This window comes from Emydura macquarii, unplaced genomic scaffold, assembly GCF_026122565.2.
Source record: "Emydura macquarii macquarii isolate MOO-44397 ecotype Brisbane River unplaced genomic scaffold, CSIRO-AGI_Emac_v2 contig_2205, whole genome shotgun sequence".
Taxonomy (NCBI): Eukaryota; Metazoa; Chordata; order Testudines; family Chelidae; genus Emydura; species Emydura macquarii.
In genome coordinates, this window is record NW_027132342.1 from 21,276,566 (window position 1) to 21,301,804 (window position 25,239).

Below are 25,239 nucleotides of genomic sequence, written 5' to 3' on the forward strand. Positions count from 1 at the left end.
CGCCTGTCCCATACCAAAAAGCAGTCTCCCTCCCAGGGTAAGGAAAACGAGGGTCACACACAAAGGGGATGTTGTACACAATATTTATTTGTTGCACTGCAGTTCACAGTTCCCAACGATATACAGACAGAGCCTTTATTCACAATGGGAATGTAGGGGAGGAATTCACATCATGGGGGAGCTAGCATCACTGAACATTGACTATCAGGTTTAGGAGATTAAGGAAACACCTCAGGGGAATTACCCCTTCGGGTAATGGTTCACCAGCCTTTCCCAGCAAGGTGGATGGAAGGAGGCATATCCCTGCCATTGCCACTGATGCTTAGTCATTCAGTCACCACCAGACAGCCTGATGTACAAACCAACCAACGTATATAAACACCATGCCTATCTAGAAGAGAGTAGAGGCCAGTCAGCTGCCAGGACCAGAGCCCCTTGCTACAGTTGTGCTAATATTTACAAAGCTATTTACACAAAAATACCATTAAACCATATACAAACTGTTCAAAGGCTCTGGTGTTAATAAGGAGGGGCCCAAGGGGACAGACAGGCTGGAGGAGAGAGAAATGCACCAAGCAGCAGCCAACTGCCAAATGGCCACTTTAGGGCTGCAGCTGCTTGGCCCTGCCAAATGTAAAGGTCCAGCCTTGGATACTAGAGAGGGATGCTGGGAAAAGAGCTCCTATCAGAGGGTACCCTGCAGGGGGAGAATTAGTAGGGGCCAGACGTCACCAAGGAGGCATTGTCATTATGTCACAGGAAGCTTTACATACACACTCCAGAATCGCAGCACAGGCGGTCCCATGCCTTGAGATACAGAGATTACATTTCAAAGAATTAAAACATACTGGGGACAGATCCTGGGCTTTTGCATTGGGGGGGACGGGCGGTGAGGGGGAAGTGATACTATAAAGCCCACCTTAAACCTCTCCTGAGTCTGGGGCAGCTGTGAGCAGCACAGCTCCCCACCATTAAACCAGAGCAGCCTTTGGGCTATTCTAACTTATGTTACACAGTGACAGCCAAAAGGGACCAAAACTAAAGCTGGGGATCAGTTCAGAAGAGAGTTTCCTGGCTGTACTCCCTGCCTCCAGCCCCTCCTCCTATGCAAGAAGCAGGAGGGTGCAGAAAAAACTGCACCATCTGAGGAACCACCTCACACCGGTGAGATGTTCTTGGGGCCCCATATCCAGGCCAAAGTCTGCCAGAGGCACAGCACAAAGCGGCTGCTCTGTACCTGAGGATCTGGCCCACTAGATTTAACATAGTTGCTTTGGGATACAAACGCGCAACGTTCTTGTGAATACTGGGCATGGTTCTACACAGCTCTGGGCCCGCAAACAAAGCAAGGGAAAAGGGTGATTTAGGAATGGGGATTGAGCTTTTCACCTCTACACCAAGCACTTCACTCCAGTGGGGAAGGGAAACTGGGGGGCTTGGGGGTTAAAGAATGGGGATGTGGAACCTCTCTCCTCTGGATCACATATTCCAAAACAACCAAGGTCACAAAGGGCTGCACGGTTCAGACTGGGAACTGGATCTGGAAAAGGGGAGTACACTGGGGACTGTAAAATAAAGAGGCAGGATAGCCGGTGGAGCTTCTATGACCAGCCGACCATATAGGAGTCAGGCAGAGGCTCCACTATAAAAATACAGAGATCAGAGCAGAATGGCAGGAAATGCTAGTCGGACACAAATGGGAGCTTCCGGGAACCAGTTCATAAATTAAACATACAAAAATATACACATATCTATTTATAGATCTGCCTCTCTGCCTTCTCACTGCCGTGTTACCTGGAAGGAAGCATGCAGGCAGGGTGTGGGGGGAAGGGGTCAGGCAGGATTGCTCCCAGCAGGGGTGTCTGGCGATGGCAAACCCGGCCCTGTTGTTCCACAACAAGCTGGGGGGACGGGGCTTGTGTTCAGATCCAACTCTGTGCACAGGGGATGTCCTGAGGAATCGCCGAGCAGCTCCCCGTGCCCCACCCAGGCCACACGTCCACCCGACTATTGACACCTGCGGGGCCAACATACTAGAACTGTGGAAAGAGAGAAAAGTCGTCAGCCAGGCAGAGAAAACAGGCCTCCCTGGGCATGTCCGAGCACAGCCAAGACCCTGCCAGCCCAAATCCTACCCCTCCCCAGCTACCATCCCCTGTCCTTGCCTTGCTTCTCCAGTCCAACTGTCATGTCCTAACTGTCAAAGCATCTGCAGCCCTGACAATCCAATCAGTTTACCCTTGAAGGGGCAGCACCCTGCAGATGCACCCCCATATCCCCAGAAAGTTCATGGACCCTTGTCCAGGAGGGAAGGGGCACTGCCTCATCAGACCCCTGCGACATAGCATAGGATTCCCTCAGCAGCTGTCTCACCTTGTGAAGAAAATTAATAAACTTCAGTCTGGAGAGGAATCTCCTGACTTCCCCACGGCTGATTTTTGGGGTGGTCTCCATCAGCAGCACCATTCGACTCTGAGTCAGCATGGCCCACCTCAGGCCCAGCTTGCTGACCGACAGGAAGCCTGGCTGGTTTTCGGAGGTAGGGCTCGTTGTCATGGTGATGTAAAACGCATCTTTTTGGAGATCATTAATTCCAACTGATGGATAAGAAAGGGAGAGAAAAATACTGGTGAACACTGAGAAAATTACTCCCTTCAGGAAAAAGCTTACAGTCTTTACTCAGCCAAGATTCCCACTGATGTCAGTGAGAATCATGTCCAAGTGAGAGTCTGTCTACACTGCAATCGGGGGTGTGACTGCAGCACATAGATCAAAGCTAGTTTAGGTATGTCTACATGTGCTGCAGTCCCACCTCCGAGTGTGGTGTACAAAGACCCTGAGCAAGAACTGTAGATCTTTAGTCACATAAATTTGGATCATTCTGTTCAAAAATCTTGAATGTGAAAATCTGCAGTGGAAATAAATTGTATTGCAGATCAGAACATGAAGTTTGCAACTCAGCAGGCATATCTGAGTCTCATGTTGGCAGCTACGCATACTTGCATAATATAATAAAGAGCCTCTCATCCCCAGATCTTAAAGCACCTTACAAACATGAAACCTCTGTACTCCTGTAAGTAGGCATTTTAGAGAGACAAACTGGGTGAGGTAATATCTTTGATTACACGAACTTCTGCTGGTGAGAGAGACAAGCTTTTAAATTTACACAAAGATCTTCTTCAGGTCAGTAGGCATTTTATTCATTTTACCAATAGGGAATTGGGCACAGTGGGGTGGGGTGGGGGCGGGGGTGGTGGTAACAGACTTGTCCAAAGCCACATAATGAATAGAAGAATCTGAACAGAACCCAGGCACCACCACCCCCCAAACTTCCTGCTCTACCAATGAGTTTACACTTACTTTCAAGGAGGCCATTATTTCAACAGGGCTATGAAAATAAGAACCATTTATACCACAGCAGACTTGGCTGTGGCATACCTAGTATTGTGCTCCCACCTCCGGGCACACCAGACTCAATGCAATGCTGGTTCATTAAACCCGTATCTTGCTTCCTGTTACACCAGGCAGGCCATTGGTCCAACTGGTCTGATATGCTTTGTTGGGTGTCCATCTGATGCTTTCAGGAGGTGGTTTCAACTCTCACATTCCACTGGTCTAATTTTGTATGGAGGCAAATTCAGGTTTCACCATCAAAGGAAAAACTAATATTTAAACAAAGCACTTAATTTTCAGTCACCTCATCGAAAGAATGAGGAAGAGGCAGAGCAGGTTCTACCACATAGCGCAAAATAGGTGACTGCCTAGGGTACGATGTATTTGGGGCAGCAAAATAATGGGGTCTGATTCCCCGTGAACTGATGTAAACAACAAAAAACTTCACTGAAATCAGCAGAACTACTCCAAAGTAAAACCAGCGTGAGGCCCTTAGTGGTTATCATATGTTAAGAGTGATTTGGTGGGTTTTCTATTTGCCAACCTAGAGACCTGGTGTTGGGCAAGCGAGGAGGAGTGGGAGCCGAGCCTTGGTTGCAATTTTCTATGGCTGGCCTGAACTTGGTAGATACCCAGGGTCCTGATTATTCTGAAGCACAGCAAGGTCCCAGACCATGTCACAGCCAACTTCTCCTTCAGAACAGGGAAGGGTTTTTAACATCCAATTGGCCTTCCTCAGTCTTCCTTTGAGGCGAGACTTGGAATCACCCCATTCCCTTGCATACTTACTGGCTGAAGCAGTGACTGTGTCTGTTACATTGGTGAGGTCCAACAGGAGTGTAGGAAAGGTAGGATGCAGGAGGTAGAGGTGGTGAAGTCCCGGACGCTCCTTTCTTGGGCTAGGTTCCTATTGGAAAGAAAGGCAGAAGAGGGATGCCTACACTCCTCCACAACTGCTCCTGCTTTGGAAGGAGCTCCTGCTTGCTGAGAGAGAGAGAGAACCAGAGAGAACCATTCACACGAGGGTCACTCTCCCACAATGCCTCTATCTCAGCCAGTCTCCCCTTAGCTTGCACAGCTCTTCCACAGAAGCTGTCCCCAAATGGAAGATGCTCTTTCTCAGTATGAAAAAGAGCCCCTGGAGGACGTCTAGAATAACGTGTGCGCCCAAGCAGTTTCCCTATGGACTCATGCCAAGCGAGGAGATAGGCAAAAAAAGAAATGCTCTGAGAACCCATCTCCTCCAGCCAGGGAAAGCTGGTGAACTAGCCGAGGGGACTGGGACCACTGCTATGAGGCAAGGGCGCAACAGGTAAGACTTTACAAATGCAACCAAAGCTACGGGAACTGGCATAACCATGTGGTAGTCAGGGACCAGGTTAAGATCAGCTTCCAAGAGAACAAGTCACTACAGAAAACAAGAATCCCTCCCTCAGACAACAAGTTGTCCATAGGCTCCTGTAGGCTATGACCTGTCCTGACGGACCCTGCCAGTTGGCTCTGTAGAAGCTGTAAGGCAGCAGTTATCAACTTTCTTTGGCTAGAACCTCTTTTGTGATAGATTCCTCCTCCCATATCTATGTACCTTCACGCCATGCCCTGGCACATTTCTCATTCCTCTCCTTCACTCTCTCTCTCTCTCTCTCTTCTTTTTTCCCCTCTCTTGTCTTACGTCTATTTTTTGCTTTATATTTTTAAAATTCTTTTTGCTCTTGTTCTTTCACTCCCTTGCCATCCTCCACCCCACTCGCCCACTGTTCAGAAAGCCACATTCTCATGGATGTTGCCCTTTATTGGTGGCTTCATGGTGCCAGGCTGCGCACGCTCCCGTGTGCATGCAGAGTAGCAGAAAGGGGAAGCGTGGCTTGGCAGGCTGCTGTCTGAGCTTATTCATGTGAGCTCTTCATGGGGCTATCCACATTAAGAACTGTCACAGGTGCAAGTGATGGCAGTGGTTTTGAGCCAATATCCTGCAGCTTTTTTTGACTCTTTAAATGTTTATGGAAACTAAGCCCTGGAGTTCCTGCACAACACATGTTTAGCTGCATATTCATCTCCCCACACTTCCAAATAAAAGAGTTCTGGGCTTAGGAAAACTGTATTTTTGGAGGGAGCCCAACGGCACACTGTCTCAGCGAAACTCTGGCTAAGAAAGGCTTCTGCAGCATACCACAGGGCTCTCTCACTGCTGTCTTCCTTAGACATACAGCAAGCACGGCAGCCATTGGCTACAGCCACTAGAGGGTGAGACTCAACTGCTATTGACAGTCACCACAGAATTTAGAGAGAACTGGCTTCAAGGCCTTGTCAACTTATTCTCTCCTTTCACTCGGATACCATGGCGATGGTTGACCTTACCAGACCTTAGACAGGCAGAACATTTCATTATGTTATTCCTCCTCATGTAGATGTGGGTGTGCATAACACGGTCTAAAATGCATTTCCTTCACTTCCCATTCTGTTCCGCCTCTTGGCCCACATGCATTTTATTCCCACCTTGCCTCCCATGTTAAAAACTAATACTTTAGGGGTCTGATTGCGTTCCATAGCATTGCCCATGACAGCGTGGATCTGAACTGCTGGACAGGTACAGGGGAGCTCCCATTTATTTGGCACCTACAAAAATGGCAGGAAAATATTTAAGGAAAAATATTAATATTCTAGTCCTAGATTTAAAAACAGGTGTGTACACACACACACACACACACACTCTTGGGATTTAGAACCCTCTCACCACCCATCCCATGTGGAAGATTTTAAGTTCAGTAACGTTGTAACGGAGGAAGAAAGAAGGAAAAGGGGAGAGACCGCACATTCCTCATGCAGAAAGCTTCCAAGTGGGAAGAGGACTCTCACTTACCAAATTTTGTGATGCAGGCTGCATTTCATCAGCCCAGAAGAGAAAAACAGATTTCTTCTCCAAAGTCATCACTGACAGTGCATCAGATTCCTGCATGTGACTCGGGAGCTCATAGCTCCAAACAGGAAGGCCTGATTTACCATCCACCACCAGCACCTGAAAACAGGTAGGGACACACAGCGTGATACCATCAGCCATGGAAATGGGGAGAGACAGGTGATTAGAGCAGAGACTTGGGAATCTACAGCTAGCACATACGCTGCCCTCTCCTCCATCCCACCTCAGCTCCCCCGAGTGTTAGCTTTCCCGGGATTTACCTTTTTCACATTGTCTCTGCTCTGAGTCTGCACCATGAAATCCAAGGTTTGGTCAGCATTGAAGTAGCCAGGGGCAGGCTGGCTGTAAATATTGAGAAAATAACAGTCACCAGGAAAGCAAGGAATATTGAGCGAGACAGCGCACCCGCTTCCAGGTAATCTTCCCCTGATTGATACTCATCCCACTTCTACTAGCACAGGATTTGCCGAACCAGATCAGACCTTTAATCCACCAAGCATAGTCCTTGACTGGAAGCAACCATTTGCCGATTCATCAGAGGAGGGAAAAATAATCACAGTGCTCCTAAGCAATTCTTCAGTGCCGTAAACATGGGGGGAAATTCCTGGCTGAGTCACATGGCAATCAGTTTATCATAATGCAGTCTGACATTTTATTACCCTTTCCTTAGCATGCACAACTACTCATTTGTATTAGCAGTCATACAATTATCCAGACCTTCTAAAATCCATCAACAGTTTTTGACTGTCTGATCGCCTGCAGTAGTAAGTTAATTTTAATCAAATTAAATCACATTAAATTAATTTGATCACATTACTCCTGTTCCCTTATTATGGGATAGTGTGAAAGAGAGTCACTCACCAGTTTTTACTAAATTCTTCATAACCTTCAGCTCAAATCCCCTCTCGCACTTCTCCTTCTATGCTATGTAATCCTAGATTTGGATCTCTTGCATTATATGTAAACTCCTGAGTTTTCTAACCATCTTGCTTGCCTCTCTGGCTTTTGGAATCTCAATTCTGTCTTTCTTAAAGTGGACAGATCTAGACGCAATGCTTTAAATAAGAGCAAACAATTCTTCAACATATCATCACCACAGTATGTTCTGTCTTTGCTTATCCCCTTTGTAATGCTCCAAGCATGCCATTTGCTTTTTCACTGCTTCTGAAGCCAGCGGCAGATATCTTGAAACTAGCATCAATGTTTCCCAAGTCATTTACCTTGGAGGATCCCCCACATCTTTAAAGTACATTGGCATAAAGAAGAAGTGGAGATTATTTTTTCCTGGGTATGTTACTTTACTTTTATTTAAAGGGAATTTCCTTTGCCATCAAGCTTCCTGATTCCCCTGGGGGTTTGAATTCATCTGAAGTTTCCTCCAAACTGAAAACATACTTTAGGTGCTATCCATCAGTTAGCATCAACTCCCTTTTCCAAATCAATGGTGTAACAAACCAATTCTCCACAACACTAATTACTAGGACATCCTGCTTTAAACCATCTCTCCTCTGAAAATCATCCATTTACAACATGATTTTCTATTGCTTAACCAATTTCAGTCCACCAGACTTTGCCCCTTACTTTCTGGCTACTGATTCTCCTTTATGGTCTTCAAGGATCTTATCAAATGCTGCTTGAAAATCCAATAAAATTATATTGACCAGATCACCATGATCACTGATTGCATTTTACCACCTTTTTCCAAAAGGGCAAGATTTTCCCTAACAGAAGCTGTGTTCTACTATTCTATCCTTAGGCCTTGTCTAAGCTAGGGGGTTGCGCCGATTCCAACCACAGTGTAGCTGCACTGATACAAAATCCTTAGTGTGAACTGGCAAAGTGCTATACGCTGTAATTTACATCAACTGACTCTGGGGTGTGCAAACTGTACATTTGGAAACTGCAGCTTAGCCTGTCTCTCCTATGTGTCTGTGCTGGTACAGCGATATTGGCAGCGGTAACTGGAGTCAATCTCCAGTGACAACAAGACTTGAGCATTGCCATCCAGCGGTGCTGGAACAATTTGTATAGTGGGAATGCCGAGAGCTATTAAACCAAACTGCAAACCCTGCGTATGATGGAAACCCCTTCAAGCCAGGGGGTGCAGCACCCCTAGTTCCAGCACCTAGGTTGCCATCACTATCTCCAGTAGTGAAATAGGCTTCTCAGTCCATAATCTTCCTTTGCTACCCTTTCCAAAACTCTTTAGCCGTCAGGAACAGTTGGTGGGCTTAGGTACTGTGTGTCTGACACACTGTCCATCCCGCTGTTGTTTTATACTCTCTTTCAGATGTGACACTTCCTGGCGCAATTTGTACTTCAGTCTGCATTGTTCAAGCAGGGTTTCCATTTACTAAATGATACTTTTTTAGTCCTAGTACAAGGATCCCCTTCTCTACTTTACTATGCATGTTTTATTCCTCTCTTCTATTCTTTGTAGCTACCCTGAGAAAAAACAGCCAATCCCGGCTGGTCCTATGCAGGCTGCAGGATGATTCTATGATCGAAACATTTTTCCACCTTTATCTTTCAACTCCTGTTTGCCATTTTCCTGCATAAGTTGTGCAGTCTGCCCTTTTAAAAGTAATCACTGGATCCTCTCAGGGGTATCACCATCTATTAGAATATCAGATCCAATTGCACAGTGATCAATGTTGGCTAATGAAGATTCTACACTTGCCTCCTGTATAAATTCCTGCCTCCTAATTAACAGTAAATCCAGAATTGTTTCCACCTTTGTAGGTACCAAAACAAGTTTCTTGTTTATGCTGTCAATAAATTACTTCTCCCAACTATGCCCAGGTGTGCATTCAATCCCTTAATACTGGGGTTGCTGAAATCACCTGTTATTGTCCCAGAAGATTTTTCAAATTCCTTAATCTCTTTGTATGAAATATGCCCTTGTGCAGAAGGCCAGCACAGATCACATGGAGCAGCATCTTGAGGGGCTTAAGTACTGCACAGACCACATGTGGGCTGCCTGCACAGGGATCAATTTCAGTCTTTCAGCATACTAACAGTGATGTCACTCTTTGGATCTAGTATATTTGCTATTCAGTCCATCCCTTTCTTCCATTCCTTCCTCCACCCATTCTCCCTTCCCCACAGCACTAACACACAGGCTCGCACATGACTCCAGCTCCTGGTGTCCCTGAAAGTTTGGGGAATAATTCCAGATGATTCTAGTAGGGGTGTATGTCTGGAGGAGAAAGACAGAAAAAACAAGTGTAACTAACCTGTGAATGTTTTGCAGATCCAGGGTCCAGCGGGACTCTAGGTCCTGTCCTCGCAGCAAAGTCAGGCTATGGTTTGTGGTGATGAGGAGGTCGCTGCAGTTGGTGTCTGAAGCCGTCACCATCTGCAGGAACTTAACGCCCCCGCTGGGAGAGGCAGAAAACCGACATGAGGCAATTGGACTTCCCAGGTTTTATTTACTTATTTAAATAAAAACAGCCTGTGCCAAGCTCTAAGCACCTTTGAATATGTGAAAGTCTAACCCATAGAGATTTGGGTTCTAGGCTTTTTCCTGTGACTGAATCTCCACTTCACCACTCAATCTAAACGGAGGCCTGCTGCTTTCTCCCTTTGTTCCTAGCCACACTGAAGGATTTCCCAGGCCTTGCTGGACAGTGAATCACTGGGGAGAGTAAGGGACCCCTAGGGGCCACACAACCCTGGCGCAGTCTGCTGTGCACAGACAGAGCTGCTAACACAGACTCCTAATAATCCCCTGCAGTCATACTGCCAGGCACACGTGGCCGTAAGGGGAGCAAGGGCTCAGAAGAACAAAAGGCTCCCTTTATAATACACGGCATTTGCCCACTGCAATCACTGGAACAGCGAGAGAAATTGGAGTTCTTGACGACATGGACGTCGCCTAGGTGATTCTGATGGACAGACATAATCAAATGGCAGGGGAACCCCAGAGAGTGTCCAGGCAGAACCACAGCTTAGCCCAAATGGTGAGATCATGCCCCACCTGTAAATGTCAATGAGCTCCGATAAGTTGACAGATCTGTGCTTCTCCCACTCCGGCTCCTCCCGCTGCAGCACTGGAGGGAAGCTGTCACGGTTTCTGGCTTGAGCAAAGATATCCCTCAAGGCGACTGCTTGGATATTACCTAGCAGATACGTGACACGGAGAGCAAAGCTTGAGATTCTCACCCTGTTGGATTACAGTCCTCAGAGCACAAGAGGCTGGGACCACTTGCAGGTGGATGTTGATCAAACAGAAGCAGGAGGGGAGTCTCCCACAGGACGGGATATAGGAAGAGGTGTAGGAGCATCAGTAGCTTTGGGGAGTTCCATGCCACTCCAGTCCTAAGGGCTCCAAGCAGGTAACAGTGTCCCTGTGCCATTCCCTACGCTGGTTGTGGGGCACTCCCATCTCCTCCAATCTCGGCCTCCACCAGTGGAAGGCATGGTAGGACCATCCTGGCAGAGCTGACAGTTATCCCAGCTTTAAAGTGCCTTAGAAAAGAGATTGAATGGAAGTGGTAGAGGCCAGTGGCCCGTCTTACCAAAGCCAAACAGGATATAGATGGCTCCTTGGCTGGTAACGTGGGCTTGGGGGCCGATCAGTTTTCCTTCTCCATTGATGCGGTACTTCACGGGCCCACCCAGAGGGTTTCCTGACTTACCCGATATCAGGATAAAGCACAGGTCTGGCTGCAAAGGTGAGAGAGACGCAAGGAATTCTGGGAGTTGACACACACAGTAGGAAGCCTCTCTGTCCCAGAATGAAAGGCTCCACCATTCCCTCCCCACAAAGCAGCACGTATCAAGTGATGAAACATTCGGCATCTCTCTCCTTCCCTCCCACCTCCTCTATTTGATTTCCTGCATGTGCTAGCAGTCTTGGTCTAGTTCCTTATGCTAAAATGTCCATGTCACAAAACCCACCAACATGCTAGGCACCCTTGTTGGTAGCAGAGGTGCCAGTGAATGAATGGACGCTGGTGACTGAACTCCTTCGTCAACCTTAAAGGCAGCATCTTCTGAGTCACTGTGCAGGGAGCAGCATAGGGGAAATATGCACCGTTATTGCCAAACAGGGTCTCCTCTTCTGTAGCTAAACAGAGCACATCATTCTCCAGGGCTGTCAAACTGTCAGCTTTCACTAGCGCTACCAATTCACTTTAAAAACAGCAGCAGTAACCGCTAAAGATGGAAGCATAGGAGAAAGAGAGTGATTTCTCATGTCTCAGCCAGTGGGCAATGATTAATTCAACAATGCCATTAATTTGTCTGCTGATAAAAGATACAGACAATGTAATTACTACTTGATCCTGCTCTCCTGAGCCACAGAAGGAAGCCAGGTTTGTACCTAAGGGGAATTTGAGGTAAGGAACCTACTTGGATGAAGGAACTTGTGTCACTATGCTCTCTTTAGATCATGTCCCTGCTCCCCCTGCAAAATTCAGGCCCTTTCAGAGCTCTGGTGGGGATGCATTAGAATCATAGAATTGTAGGACTGGAAGGGACCTCAAGAGGTCTTCTAATCCAGTCCCCTGCACTGAAGGCAGGACCAAGCATTATAGACTATCCCTGACAGGTGTCTGTCCAACCTTCTCTGAAAAATCTCCAATGATGGAGACTCCACAATCTCCCTAGGTAATTTATTCCAGTGTTTAACTACCCTGACAGTTAGGAAGTTTTTCCTAATGTCCAATCCTAAACTTCCTTGCTATAATTTAAGCCCATTGCCTCTCGTCCTATCTTCAGAGGTTAACAAGAACATTTTTTCTCCCTCTTCCTTGTAAAAATATTTTATGTACTTGAAAACTTATGTCCCCCCTCAGTCTTCTCTTTTCCAGACTAAACAAACCCAGTTTTTTCAATCTTCCCTCATAGGTCATGTTTTCTAGACCTTTACTCATATTTGTTGCTCTTCTCTGGACTCTCTCCAAATTATCCACATCTTTCCTGAAATGTGGTGCCCAGAACTGGACAAAATACTCCATTTGAGGCCTAATCAGTGTGGAGTAGAGCGGAAGAATTACTTCTTGTGTCTTGCTTACAACACTTCTGCTAATACAGCTCAGAATGATGTTCACTTTTTTATTTGCAACGGTGTTACACTGTTGGTCATATTTAGCTTGTGATCCATTATAACCCTCAGATCCCTTTCCGCAATATTCTTTCCTAGGGAGCCATTTCCCATTTTGTATGTGTGCAACTGATTGTTTTTTCCTAAGTGGAGTACTTTGCATTTGTCCCTACTGAATTTCATCCTATTAACCTCAGACAATTTCTCCAGTTTGTCCAGATCATTTTGAATTATGATCCTATCCTCCAAAGCACTTGCAACCCCTCCCAGCTTGGTATCATCCACAAACTTTAAAAGTGTACTCTCTATGCCATTCTCCAAATCATTATTATACCTGGGTCTCTCCAATGGCCAGGACCACCAGATCTCCAACACTATCCCCATCCAAATCTGGCAGCATGACGGCTGGTGCAGCCAGGGTCCCACTAGGCAGGTGGGCTGGGTTCAGTGTCCAGATGGTTTTCCCTATAGGAGGAGAGAACATCTGAGCACTGCAGCACTTCAAGAAAGCAGAATTCATGAGAATCCCCAGGGAGTTCAGCAAAACCTTCCTGAAGGAGGAAGAGAGAGAAGGCACTACCACCCAACAGCCTGGGTTACAAACCCAACCTAGAGCAGGTGGCCATGGAACTCACACACAGTGGGACACGGAATTCTTTCTTCCCCATTGCTTCAAACTATCTTGAGTCGTAGCATGCCAATGCTTTGCTTTATTAGCATTCTGGCATCTCTCTCAGGGTCCGATCCTGAACCTGCAACTCATACACTTTAAGGTCAAAAGGAACCATTATGATCATCTAATCTGACCTCCTGCACAACGCAGGCCACAAAACCTCACCCACCCACTCTTCTGGGGTTCACCTGTCACGATCAGATCCTAAATAAGAGTGAGGCTTTGCAGGACACCGACTGTCCTAACTGGCCAGTGGCAAAGCCTGATTGTTGAGGTCACAACTATTCAGACACTCCCAAGGAATGGAACAGATGGGACCTCATAGATAAAGGGACAGATTCTGGGGAAATGGAAATCTGTGTCTCGGTTAAATTTCCAACACAAAACAGCCCCTGTTGCATCTTTATCCGCTCCACATGAGGAATAAAGGCAAGTGAGCAAAAGTGATTTTAAACACTGTTTGTCAGTCCAGTGGTGACCCGCGCAGGGGTCAAGTAAAATAGGATTCACAAATTTTTTAACCAATTTAAAAAATGAATTCAAAGTAATTCCAGGTGCTCTACCTGCCCTGAGTACATCTGCCAATTACTATATGCTTTTACAATCACATTTCTAACATTCTTTTCTCCCCCTTCTGCTGTGGGAAAGCCTCCCCACCCCTCCAAAGTACAGGGGAAAGTTAGGGCCAGATCCTGCAAACACTTATGCACACAAATAACTGTACTGACACAAGCAATAGTACTGAGTTCAGAGAGACTAACCAGGCCTTGACCCTGCAGACATGTGAATAGTCATGTCACCAGACATGTGAATAGTCTCACTTGATTCATTCATTCATTACAACTCTTTGAAAGTCAGGCTGTGTTGGTTAGTTTTCCTTGGGCACAGAAGTCATGTGACATTTTTATGCTCCCTAGCTGAATGAGTTAACTCTTAGAACCAAGGTGCCACTGCAAATCCTTATTCAAGCTCCAAGAATACTCTTCAGCATTTGCCTAAAATTCACCGTCCCCATGAACATTTCTGCTAGCAAATTCACTTGCTAGGATGCTCACTAACAGTAAACATAAAAGGAATGTGAACATAAATCAAAAAGATTAAAAATGCAATATTCATTCAGATCTAGTAAATACTTTTATCATCTCAGTTCTCCTGCAGATGTAACTGGCTACATCATACTTCCTCACTTCTTTCTCTATATATGATGTTTAGCGCTTCTGTGCTATTGTGAAACAGCTGCTGCATTCCACTCAAGCAGTGGCTGCATTTCAGTGGTAGGTGAAATGACCCCTATATCCTTTTTCTAAATCACAGGAATGTTACAGGGCTACATTAACGCAGTGCAAAGGATTATATTACATAATATTCTTTGTAACTTGATATTTGATAATGATTGGACCATCTTCTGTATTACTCTGCAGTTTTCTTCTAGCTATAGACTTGTTCCTACGCTGCTACCATCAGGTGCTGAATTATTCAAGGTGATCAGTTTATCCACACATTCATGCCAGGAACTACCTGAGGAGGCGTGGAGAAGGCTGAGGAATTTGGACATTCCAGTCACAAGACAGACAGGCTCAGCTGGGGCTGCGAGAGTCAGTCCTTTACACTGCATACTCCGAGTCTCTTCTGGAATGTGGTTAGACCATAGGGTGCTGCCGTTCACACCCGAAAGGGCCATCATAGTTACCGATGGCCTAGAGACACCTGCAGACACACAAGAGAGGCAGCAAGGTCCCTTGCACTCAAAGGAAAGAGAGGAACAAGGCAAACAAAAGCAAAGTGATCTCAGGGGGACACGCCATTCAGTATGCTGCTATTCTGTTCTGTGCCCAAGTGGAAAAGATGAAAGTAGTTACATTCATAAGAATCCCATGAGACTGGTTATTTCAGTCCCTTGCTAGCTCACAGAAATGGAACTGGCAGTGGTTGTGCAAAGAAACACCTAAGCCACGTTTCTGTGCTTGGTTGGCAAAGGAACATAAATTTGTCCTATCTGAACACCACTGGTCCATTCAATTCATCACTCTACTGGTTGTCACAACAGACTAGACTACTGGTCCTTCTAATCATTCTTTTTTCTTCTGCTGGCCAAATGGCTAATGCTTAGAAGAAGTTGCAACCACCCTCCTACCAGGCATTTGATTAGTGATGCACAGGGTCCCATATGTTCTATGATTCTGTGGCAGCAGAATTTTGCTCTACAATCTAAGTTTTTGCTTTTTTATTTTTTTATTGGGGGGCAGGGGAACGCTATGTTTCTAGCCTTCATTGTTATGAAAAACATCTTGAAAGCATGCAGAGTATCTATCAGCATGTTGTCTTCCTGAGGCTGCAGACAGCACAAAATAATAGCTAAAAGAAGTATGAAGTGCCCCAATTTGTTTTAATCATTTGTTAATTTTGATGCCTAATGATGAGAAGTTTAATGTCAGCCTAAATCAGACATCACTGTTGATCATTTTAGCAGAAACATCCAGCTAATGTGCTTACGTTACAACCCCAAACAAACTCCCCACATCTTCCAAGGTGCTAAGAGCCACAAATAGGTCTTATCCAGATGGCAAAACTTCCAGTGTCTCCCTAACAGTATCTACAGTGCAGTTAAAACTGAAAATGTGGGGACCATGTAAAATAAATAATGAAGGGACTACCGCACAGGTTGAATGATTCATTTTCATATTTAATTCAATACAATCACAGTTTTGTAATTTAAATGAACTTGCCACAGGATTTTCTGCTGCACCAGAATCCCTTGGATTCCAGGGACCCTGCCGAGGAATTTACACCTCGCTTGTAATGGAATACATGGGGCCTTACTTATGTAGCACTATGCCACGGGGGAGGGACATTTTCCTTCTTATCTGTATTTATATTACACCAATCATTGCAATACTTAGGCACCAGATATTCCAAAGTATTGCCAATACACTCCAGCATAGTGGGTCCTTGCTCCTTGACAGTATCTCTGGGACTGAACAGATTTCATGTCACTATGAGGTGAAGACAGGCTGTGAAGGTGCAGTACAAGGGCAGCTGGAAAGCTCCAGAACACAACAAGCCCGGAGTAGTGGGAAACCAGCAGGACTCAGTGACAAGCCAAGTTATTTCTATGCTTCTGATGAGTTATCAACGTTCAAATGTTAGCAGAGAGACAAAAAGCAGCCTGCTGACGGGAGTGGGCTGTTTCACATTAAAGAGCCAGGTGCAGTAACTTTCCTATTGTCAATCAATCTCTCAACTGGGACTTTCACAGCAGAAGTGAGGTGTTTTAAGGATAGATCTGAAGGAGGACAACATGGCAGCTTTGCGGGTGCTTAGGGGAACTCCTCCTATGCATAAAGGCTGACAGGGAGAAAATGTGGGGGGGAAAAAGATTGGACAACCTGACAAACAAGCAATCAAGGCTGGCCTCACTGGCGAAGAGAAATCAACAGCTAACATCTTACCCAATACGCTAGCATTCATCAGGGCTGTGAAGGAGAGCAGGATGTCAGGAAGCTCATCCCCATTCACGTCAGAGAGCTCCAGCGGGAACAGCACCCCACCTGTGACAGTCAAAGCAAACGCGGAGCTGCTATCAGAACGGCTGCCAGACCCGCTCCGCACAGTGGGGATGAGGACAAACGTGAAAGAAAGGGGTCTGAATAACCAACCATCGTGGAATCCACAGGAGACCACTGAAGCAGTGCTGCTCCCCCTGCTGCTATGTTCCAGCACCGAGGTCAGCTAGAGATGCAGCAAGGGCCTACAGGAGCCCGCAGAGAAGTTATCAGCACCCCCCTGCAGTGATGTGGAACCACATCTGATTGGCTTCCCAGAGCCCAGAAGTGGGAGGAGGAAAGAAGGGAAAGAAGTAGAGTCACACTGGGACCTAACAGAATCATGCTTGTCTCACTGGAGATACCAAGAGAGGAAGCACTTTAGAAAATACCACAGATTAGCTAGCTATTTTCTGACTGTTTGAGGAGAGACAAAGAGCTCAGAACATTTAAATCATTGATTTATGGACTTAACGGGGAGAGAAAAATGGAGAGGAAATAACGTTAGGTAAGCCAATTTGCGACCCAAAGGAAAATTCATTCTCCGCCCCCCACGCTCAAACGGAGGAGCTTGTGCAGTGCAATAGGGAAGTGATGGGGGCCAAAGTGGACTATCCCATCTATATCTGGGGCAAATTCCAAAATGAATCACGCCATCCTGACAGAGGATGACATGGGAGGAGAGTCAGAAGAACTCTGCTATTTTTTTTGGCACTGGAGAAAGTAAGACATTATTGGACAACAGATTTATTTCCCACTGGCCCTCGCCATGTGCCATATTTAACAGGCATCTGAGGAAGGCTGGATGCAACAGCCATATGCCTGTTTATGACCTCAGAGCATCTGCAGTGATGAAGAGGATTAAACTGCTGCTCCTCTGCTCTAAATAAACACTCCCAGGTGGGTCTTTCCCCCACAACCAGCCTGTGAGCTACCCTCTTCCCAGACGCACACAGCTGCTGCTCCTAGTGGTTTCTCACCTGCTTCCTGGCCTAGGTTGCAGCTCCAGGTGTTATGCAAGTCTCTAGGAGGACAAGGAATGAGGAAGGCACACACCAGCACCAAAATCATGGAGATAACCATGGTAAGCAAAAAGACCGCTGTGCGCAGGTAAGGCATCAGAGAGGAGGCTGCCTTCTGCTCCAGGCCGCCAGTGGCCTCTGCAGGGTACCCATCTGGAGCAGTCTCTGACAGCCGCTGCTTTGTCAACTCGACTTCCACGTCCGAGTCCTGAACCTCCTCCAGGGTGCTCTTCCCATTCTTGACTCCCCCATTCTTCTGCAAGTTGAGCACAAGGTCATCTTCACTCTCATCGCTATCAGCCTGAGTGAGGGGGTCATACTCCCCTAGGTCCGGGCTCTTTTTCCCTGAGGAGAGAGGCAGGGAGAGATAATCAAGCATGTCTGGTGGGGAAGAAAGAACGAACAAGCTCTCTGCACTTTCAGGTCCAAAGGGGAAGAGAGTGTGAAAGAGAAGACGTGGTGTCTGTATTCTGTGTCTGTTCAAGTGATGGGCATAGCTGGAGGGGATGAGGTGTAAGGGAGAAGGCAAATCCACCAGGTCTCAGAGTGGGTGGGGGCTATAGGAAAACAGATTCCAACAGTTTAGTTCCCCAAGGCAAAAAAAAACCAAAAAACAACTCTATGATTTGCTTAATTCCCTCTAATGCTTTCTGGTTCTGCAACGACAAACAGTTCCACGGAGCTAACGTACCATATCTTTACGCTTGGAAGGATTAGCGTTGATGTCGGTAAGTGTTGATTTCATTGTACACACACAAATCCAGGAAAAAATATTTCCATCAATAATAACTGAAATTTACAGAGAGACAAAGAAAGAAAAACACTACTTTGCAAACTCAGAGTTTGATTTAAAGCTGTTTACCTTGTGTATTTTGACATGTGATGACAACAATTTGTGTTTGAATGGTTATAAAGTTTTAACTTTTTGAATCTAGTGTCATTAAATAATTATTGGTGGACCCCCACTATTGTCAGACCCCCATAATTTCCCACAACTGTGAAAATGTAAATTGATAAAAAATAAAAAATGCTTAAAAATAAACATCCATATTATCTGTCAATTTAAATAAAAATAAAAACTGAATTCCGCCAAGTCTACATATCTTCATGCTTAACCCTCTGCATACCTACATCCCAGACTTTCCTCAGCAATCTTTTGGTTCAGTCTTTACTGGTTCTCAAAGCTCTAATCATGAAACAGCCTTCTTCACTTGGTAGCCTTTATACTGTATCTATGGCAGGTTCCTCTCTATAGCTCACTTTTCATCTGCTCCTCCTCCCTGATCCACTCAGTAATGTCACAATTTAAATTTCTGTGGCATTATACTTGCTTCCACGGGAATGTCACTGTGATACCAGATGCTAAACTGTGCCTCAAGACCTTTGAAGGAACACTTGCAAGACATAAATCATATGTATACGGTAATTGCAAAAACATATATTTACTCAGATACTATGATGAATAGGAATGATCCAAAGAGGAGAAATCCGAAAGTTGTAAGGTTCTCATGGTAATGTTAATTCAACCATACTGCACATAAGTAGTTTTTCCTATTTCTGTTTTTCTCTTTAAATGCACTGCTTAGTACATAACTGTCATGTTGTTAAATGGATATCAGAAAACATGCAATCCATGCTACACAGCAAAGTTAACATTACAGCAGCCATACTTAAATTCTTCAGTTTGGAAAGATTCTAGCAGTTTGAGCAGCCAAACCAGTAATCTCTCTCTGATCAGTAGAAATGCATCCAGATAAAAGAATCTTCCCCTTTTTCCTTTCGTCTCTGATGTTTGAAATTGTAACTTAAATGTAAAAAGCAATCAAACAGCATTGTTATGTTACAGTAAGTCCTTAACTGCCTCATGCTAAAATGGAAGCAGCCTTAGCTAAGGCAACATACAGTGACATGGCAACACCACTATAGTCACAAGTTCTGTTTAAAGGTTGACCTTTCTAAGTCCTCTAAAGTCTACATGTTTACTCAGATTCCTGAGAAATCTAGTGTGCCTCAGAGAAGTGCAGACTAGGGTTAGTGACCCAAAGTTGGGGTCATGTAACCAAGGGATTCCTAAATTACAGGCTGCCCCAGAAACCCAGTTTCCTTCTGCTGCCTTGAACTGTTGAACTGAGAGGTCCTAATGACTGGATGAATCACAGACCTCATTGCGATTGATGGCCGTGAACTCTCCTCCAATTAATATAACAAAGGACAAATTAATCACAAGCCCCGCCGAAGACCAAAGGAGTTTTGGACTGAGGGGCCAGAGATTGCTACAATTTGAGTCATGGATGGCAATTTGGGAGGAGATGTAATCAAAGTCATTGGAGGAAAAAATAGACATGTGAATGCTTCCAGGGAGGGGAGAGATAGTGTGGGAAAGGGAATTGGGGCTGCAGTGAGAGAAGCGGGATTATGGAGAGTGAACTAAATGGGAAGAAGGGGTAGGCGAGAATAGAAAGATTGGGGGCTCAGGTGAGGGAGTTGTGGAGGTTGGGGGAGTGAAGGGGTGGGATACTGGGAAGTGGAATAGGTGCAGGCATTTGTCAGCCCCACATTCTCCCCTCCCATGTGTGTGTCCAGATTTGCGGGGGAGAGAGGCTCTTAACCACTAAGAAAGTCTGAGTCCCCCCATGTGAGATGGGATATGGGAGATCTTGCCCGTCTGGTGTCAGTTTGCAAATTGCAGGACATGATATGTACAAGTGCCTACATGATTACTAACTCCTATCACCAGCATATCTTTTCCTGTTAAAAAAAAAAAAAAAAAAAACCCTAGGAAATTCAATGGCAAAAATCTACCTTAAGGCAGAGTTAAGGTTGGTTGGTGGTATGTTGTCCTTTTGCAGAACTCTGACTTGAGTAAAACTTTTGAAACCCAGCAACACAGATGTCAGGATATGCTGGGCCCATGCCCATTTACAGGGGTTGGACCCTTTCCCACCCTCGCTCATGTAAACTAGGTTCGGGGGGAGGGGGAACTGCCCTTTTGGGAGGGTCTGAGGCCCACTCCCTGCCCCCCATGTGAGCCAGGATCTGGGGAAGTCCTGTCCCTTTGGGTGGGGAGCTGAGAATGAGCATGATTCACGCATATCGCAGGCTCTAAAGCTCTCAGGAGGAGGATGGAGACATCCCCTGAGATGAGTGGAGCAGTTCACACATCTCAGAGCTCTTGTTTCTGGTTGTATTCTTTTCCATGGGATGTTCTCATTCAGCAGAGAACATCACACAGAGATGAACGCGCCACTTCACACACCTTTCACAGCCTCCTCTGCTGCAGACAGATGTGTAGAGGAGCCCTTTCCCTCCACTGTCCCTCTATCCTTTCTGTTTAAAAGATGACACCTTAAAGTGCTCTAAAATCCACAAGCTTGCATGGATTTGCTTTGAAATTTTCTATGCATGTCGGATTTCAGAGTAGGGTGGCCTACCTTGAGAGTCATTTAAGCCAAGTCATTAACGCCTGAAAAAAACAGCCACTTTTCATAAAGTGTCTAGGTGAGTATTTTTTGCACAGAGCTAGAGATCAAACTATTGCTGTGATGAAGGTCAAAATGGTCTAATTCAGTCAGTTTTTACCCCCAGTAGTGCATGGCACCCAGTAAGTCTTTGGTGGACCCAAACTGTGAATGGCATTCAAGATGAAGTTCACTTCTTTGCTTGCGTAGATGTGCAGTCTGGAGGAATTGGTGTCTGTGCGCCAATAAAGAAAAAACTGTGTGAGGGGTTCTATTCAGCCACTTTATGCTTGCCTGGGTGGTTCGGGGAAATGTCCAGATTCCCCTGCCCCGGTGAACATCCCACCACTGACAATTCTAGTCCAAACCTGTACACTAAAACTTTAATAACTCACGGTTTACTGGGATTGCAGCAGAACAGTCAGCAGCTGGTGTACCCAAAATGCTTATTAAATCAGGTGGGAAGGAGCTGGGGACAGAGGAGTGTGTGTAGGTGGGAGGGTGGCTGGGGGAAGTGGGGTTGCAACTTTGGAGGAGGTGGGAAATGAGGACAGGTTTAGGCAAACCTTGGTTTGGTGGTTTCAGAAAATCTGTATTTTACTAGACCCTGGAAAGGGGGCAAGTGGCTACTTCCTGATCTCTCAGCAGATTAATGTGATGTTTCCAAAGACATAGCACAGAGGATTGGAACTGACAGTGCAGGCACCTCGAGGGAAAGGAAATGTGTGCGCTGAGTTGCCAAAATGTGGATTCTGGTCAATTCCTGGAGCATGAGGTTGTGTGAGTTTATGGGACACCAAGGAGTACACCATGACATGGGATTGCTGACTACAGACTGAGTGGAGAGAAGTGGGTGGGCTGCATGGGCATCGTATTGTGCCCTCTCTGCAGCATCTAACGCCCGGTGACTTAAGAAGTGATTTAGCGGACCTTGTGGTGAGTCATTCATGCGGAATCTGGGCCTTACTCCTAGTGTGTATAGCTCATACAAGGTATGAGAGCAGTTTTAAACTGCATCAGAGATCTATGTCTGGGACCTGTGACAATTTTCTCTGATTTGGCTGAGCATCTGAATAATTGCTGTAAGAAATATGAAAGCTATGAATAAGTGCCAGAACAACACTAATTGGGAAACTGGAGGGTTCATGGCTGGCCGGAAAAAGGGTATTGCACGACACAGAAACATTACAAACTCTGACACCTCACCCTTTCTTGGAAAGGGGTTAGAAGATCCTTCTCTCAAACATAAAACTGTCAGTACCTTGGGAATAGAAACCCTATCTGTGATTTCTCCCCAGCCCCGCCATAAACTCCACCCTCCAACCACTCTGAAATGTGACCAGGAATTCTAGGCACATGTGAGTTGGATTATAGGAGGGGAGGAAGTAACAGCAGTAGAAGTGTTTGTAAACCAGGGAGCGAAGACTTCAGGGAGATGCATTCCCTTGTGTGTGTGTGTGGGGGGGGCGGGGGACGGTCCTGGGTATGACAGTGGGTTGAGACCCAGGTTGGAATGGGGAATGCAGTGAAAGAATCAGGGGCATGGCTGGCAAGGTGTGGATGGGTGGGGCCCAGCTGATATGCATGTGTGTGGGCCAGCTGACTCAGTATGCAAATTGCAGGATATGAGTAATCATTTAGGCAGTGTATATATAAGTCCTATCACGAACATATCTTTTCCTGTTTAAAAAAACAAAACAAAAAACCCTAGCAAATTCAAAGGCAAAAAATCTACCTTAAGGTAGAGAAGTAAGTAGTATGTCGTCCCCTTGCAGAACGCTGAGTTGAGCAAAATTAAAAACGTCTGAAACCTAGGAAATACAGAGTTAAGGCTGCCCAAGCAACCTTAATTATGTCCTCTTTCAACAATGCTCCAATATACCGTTAACACACATACCTTTACTCTGATAACCCCCCAGTTGCTGAAATGTGCAAGCTCTTCACCTCCTTTTACAACCCATTCATGCTCCCCACAGGATTCCATCTAACACTATTAAAGGACAAAAAAGGTTGTCTGTTCCATTTTCCCTCTGTTCCCTTGGAGCTGGCAGTAGCCAATGGGAATTATTTGCATACACTCAAAGTGCAGTCAGGGTATTACATCTACCCTAAATGGTAGAGGCAGTAGTTGGGCCTGCTTGGTAACAGTGTGTTTGTGATAGGAGGACATGTGGATTACTTTGAAGTGTATGACAGACCTGTAATTATAAGATGAGGAAATCTATGTTTTTCACCCTCTGATGTGTGTGAGCAAAGGAAGAGCTGCACGTGTGCCTTTCATTTCTACGCAGAGTTGTGTGGGTTATGTCAGTAGCAGGGCACAGAGCTTTTATTTCAAAGGATATCAGCTGTGAGGAGGAATATTAGAGTATTCTAATGCTTTGATGTTAAGAGAAAGTGTAGGTTGAGATGGTATCCTGCAAGTAAGTGGAGTTGTAAAAGGCTGTGAAGTGGTTCTTAAATTGTACACATGTGGTACTCTCTTTGGAGCGTTGGCTGAGTGTGTGAGTGTACGCCAGGATCTGTAACCTCCTGAATCTTACAGTGCCAAGGGCCAGTGTGAGTATGTACATATTTAGGTTTTGCTGAAAAAGGACAGAGGAAAGGTGGCATGGACAATCCCCTCCCACCTGCTCTTTAACAGTGTTAGATGGAAATCTGTGGATAAGAGTGAATGGGTTGTACAAGCTCTTAACTTACTTTTACATTGCAGCAACTGTGGGGTTGGCAGAGTAAAGGTATGTGTATTCATGGGGAATGCTGGGGCAATGCAGAAAGAGGGCTGAGTTAACTACATTTCCTGATTTTCAGAAGTTTGAGTTTTGCTCAACTCAGTCTTCTGCCAGGGGACGACATACCACCAAGCAACATTACCTCTGCCTTAATTCAATAGCAAAAAACTAAAGTTAAGTGATGTATCCTTACCAAAGGAGATAAGTGTCACATTTTGCTACAGTCAGTTATCTAAACCAGTGATTCCCAACCTTTTCTCTGCAGCGGCACACCTTGATACCTTTAATTATTTTGAGGCACACCACCATATAGTCTCCAAATGAACTCATGAATATTCATGAGCCAATCCAAAACTCTTCAAGTAGTTTTTCAAAAAGTTCCATGGCACACCGGTTGGGAAACACTGATCTAAACTGACTCCTAAAGTCACTTCTATTCTGATCTATGCCTGTCCACACTCAGACTTGCACAAAACTAAATCATTTTTCATTCACCCCCATGGACATTTTGGTGCAAGTTTGTGTAGAGACTAGTTCTTACTCCCCAGTTCTGCACTGGCATCAGCATGGAGCCTCCCTGAAAGCCATGGAGCTCGGTGAATGCAAAGCGGTCTCTCCACAGAGATCACAACGCAGAATAGGGGTATATAGTTCCACAAATATAAATATACATCTCCTGTTGTGTCTGTACACCATGCTTCACTCAGCCGCACTTTAAAGAGAATTTACATCTGATAAAAGGCTTCACGTTGTCCACTGTGGAGACTGAAATCTAATGAGCAGTTACAACATTGGCAGTGTAAGCTTCCTCCATTCTCTCATCCCTGTCCTGGAAGGGCCACTGCCAGGGATGAGAGAAGAGCTCAGACTGCATACCTAAATCAGTCCATGAGCTCCCTTTGGGAGCACACAGAGTTGTCTGTGATGAGAACATCTTTCCTGCTAGGAACTGGTCTGACATCCCCAACTCATTGGACACAAGTTAATGGACACTAATGAATTTTAGCTCTTAATTATGTAGGTAAAAAATGAACCATTGACTTATAGGTTAGACGTTCCATCTTACATTCTTAATTCTTTAAGCCATCTAATATCTCTCCAGTCTGAAATTGACAACCTAGAGGTGAAAAGCTCCATTTTCCGTTACTAATTAAATGTGATTCTTTAGAAAGTAAAAACACTAATTCTAATTCTCACAATTCTTAGTAACTCTCACAATCTGTCCGTGTTTTGTTTTCCTTGCAGCAGACATGTCAGTGCCGCTCCAAGGCTGTTTTAAGGCATTACAAGGCTATCAGTAACTTTGGACCAAATTTTCATAGAGATGTACCTGAGTTTTACATTCAGGCAAGATCATGTGTGCAGCTGCATTTCCAAATCACAATACTTAAGATGCAAAACCCACTAGATGACCAAACTTGTGTGAAAATAAGTGGATGCTTTCAGGCCATCT

General features: G+C 45.4%; 1 protein-coding gene across 1 annotated transcript in view; it reads right to left on the reverse strand.

The window, feature by feature from the left end:
* Positions 1–66: 66 nt before the first annotated feature.
* FAM234B (family with sequence similarity 234 member B) overlaps positions 67–25,239 on the reverse strand; it is a 28,459-nt gene continuing 3,286 nt past the window's right edge. Inside the window, exons 2-13 of the mRNA XM_067559661.1 lie at positions 17,555–17,941; positions 16,482–16,580; positions 14,551–14,739; positions 12,694–12,824; positions 10,831–10,978; positions 10,290–10,431; positions 9,547–9,690; positions 6,571–6,652; positions 6,254–6,409; positions 4,183–4,300; positions 2,374–2,597; positions 67–2,039 (exon numbers count right to left, since the gene is read on the reverse strand). Coding sequence (XP_067415762.1) covers positions 2,034–2,039; positions 2,374–2,597; positions 4,183–4,300; positions 6,254–6,409; positions 6,571–6,652; positions 9,547–9,690; positions 10,290–10,431; positions 10,831–10,978; positions 12,694–12,824; positions 14,551–14,739; positions 16,482–16,580; positions 17,555–17,941 — 1,826 coding nt within the window. The 3' untranslated portion in view covers positions 67–2,033. The remainder of the gene's footprint in view (positions 2,040–2,373; positions 2,598–4,182; positions 4,301–6,253; positions 6,410–6,570; positions 6,653–9,546; positions 9,691–10,289; positions 10,432–10,830; positions 10,979–12,693; positions 12,825–14,550; positions 14,740–16,481; positions 16,581–17,554; positions 17,942–25,239) is intronic.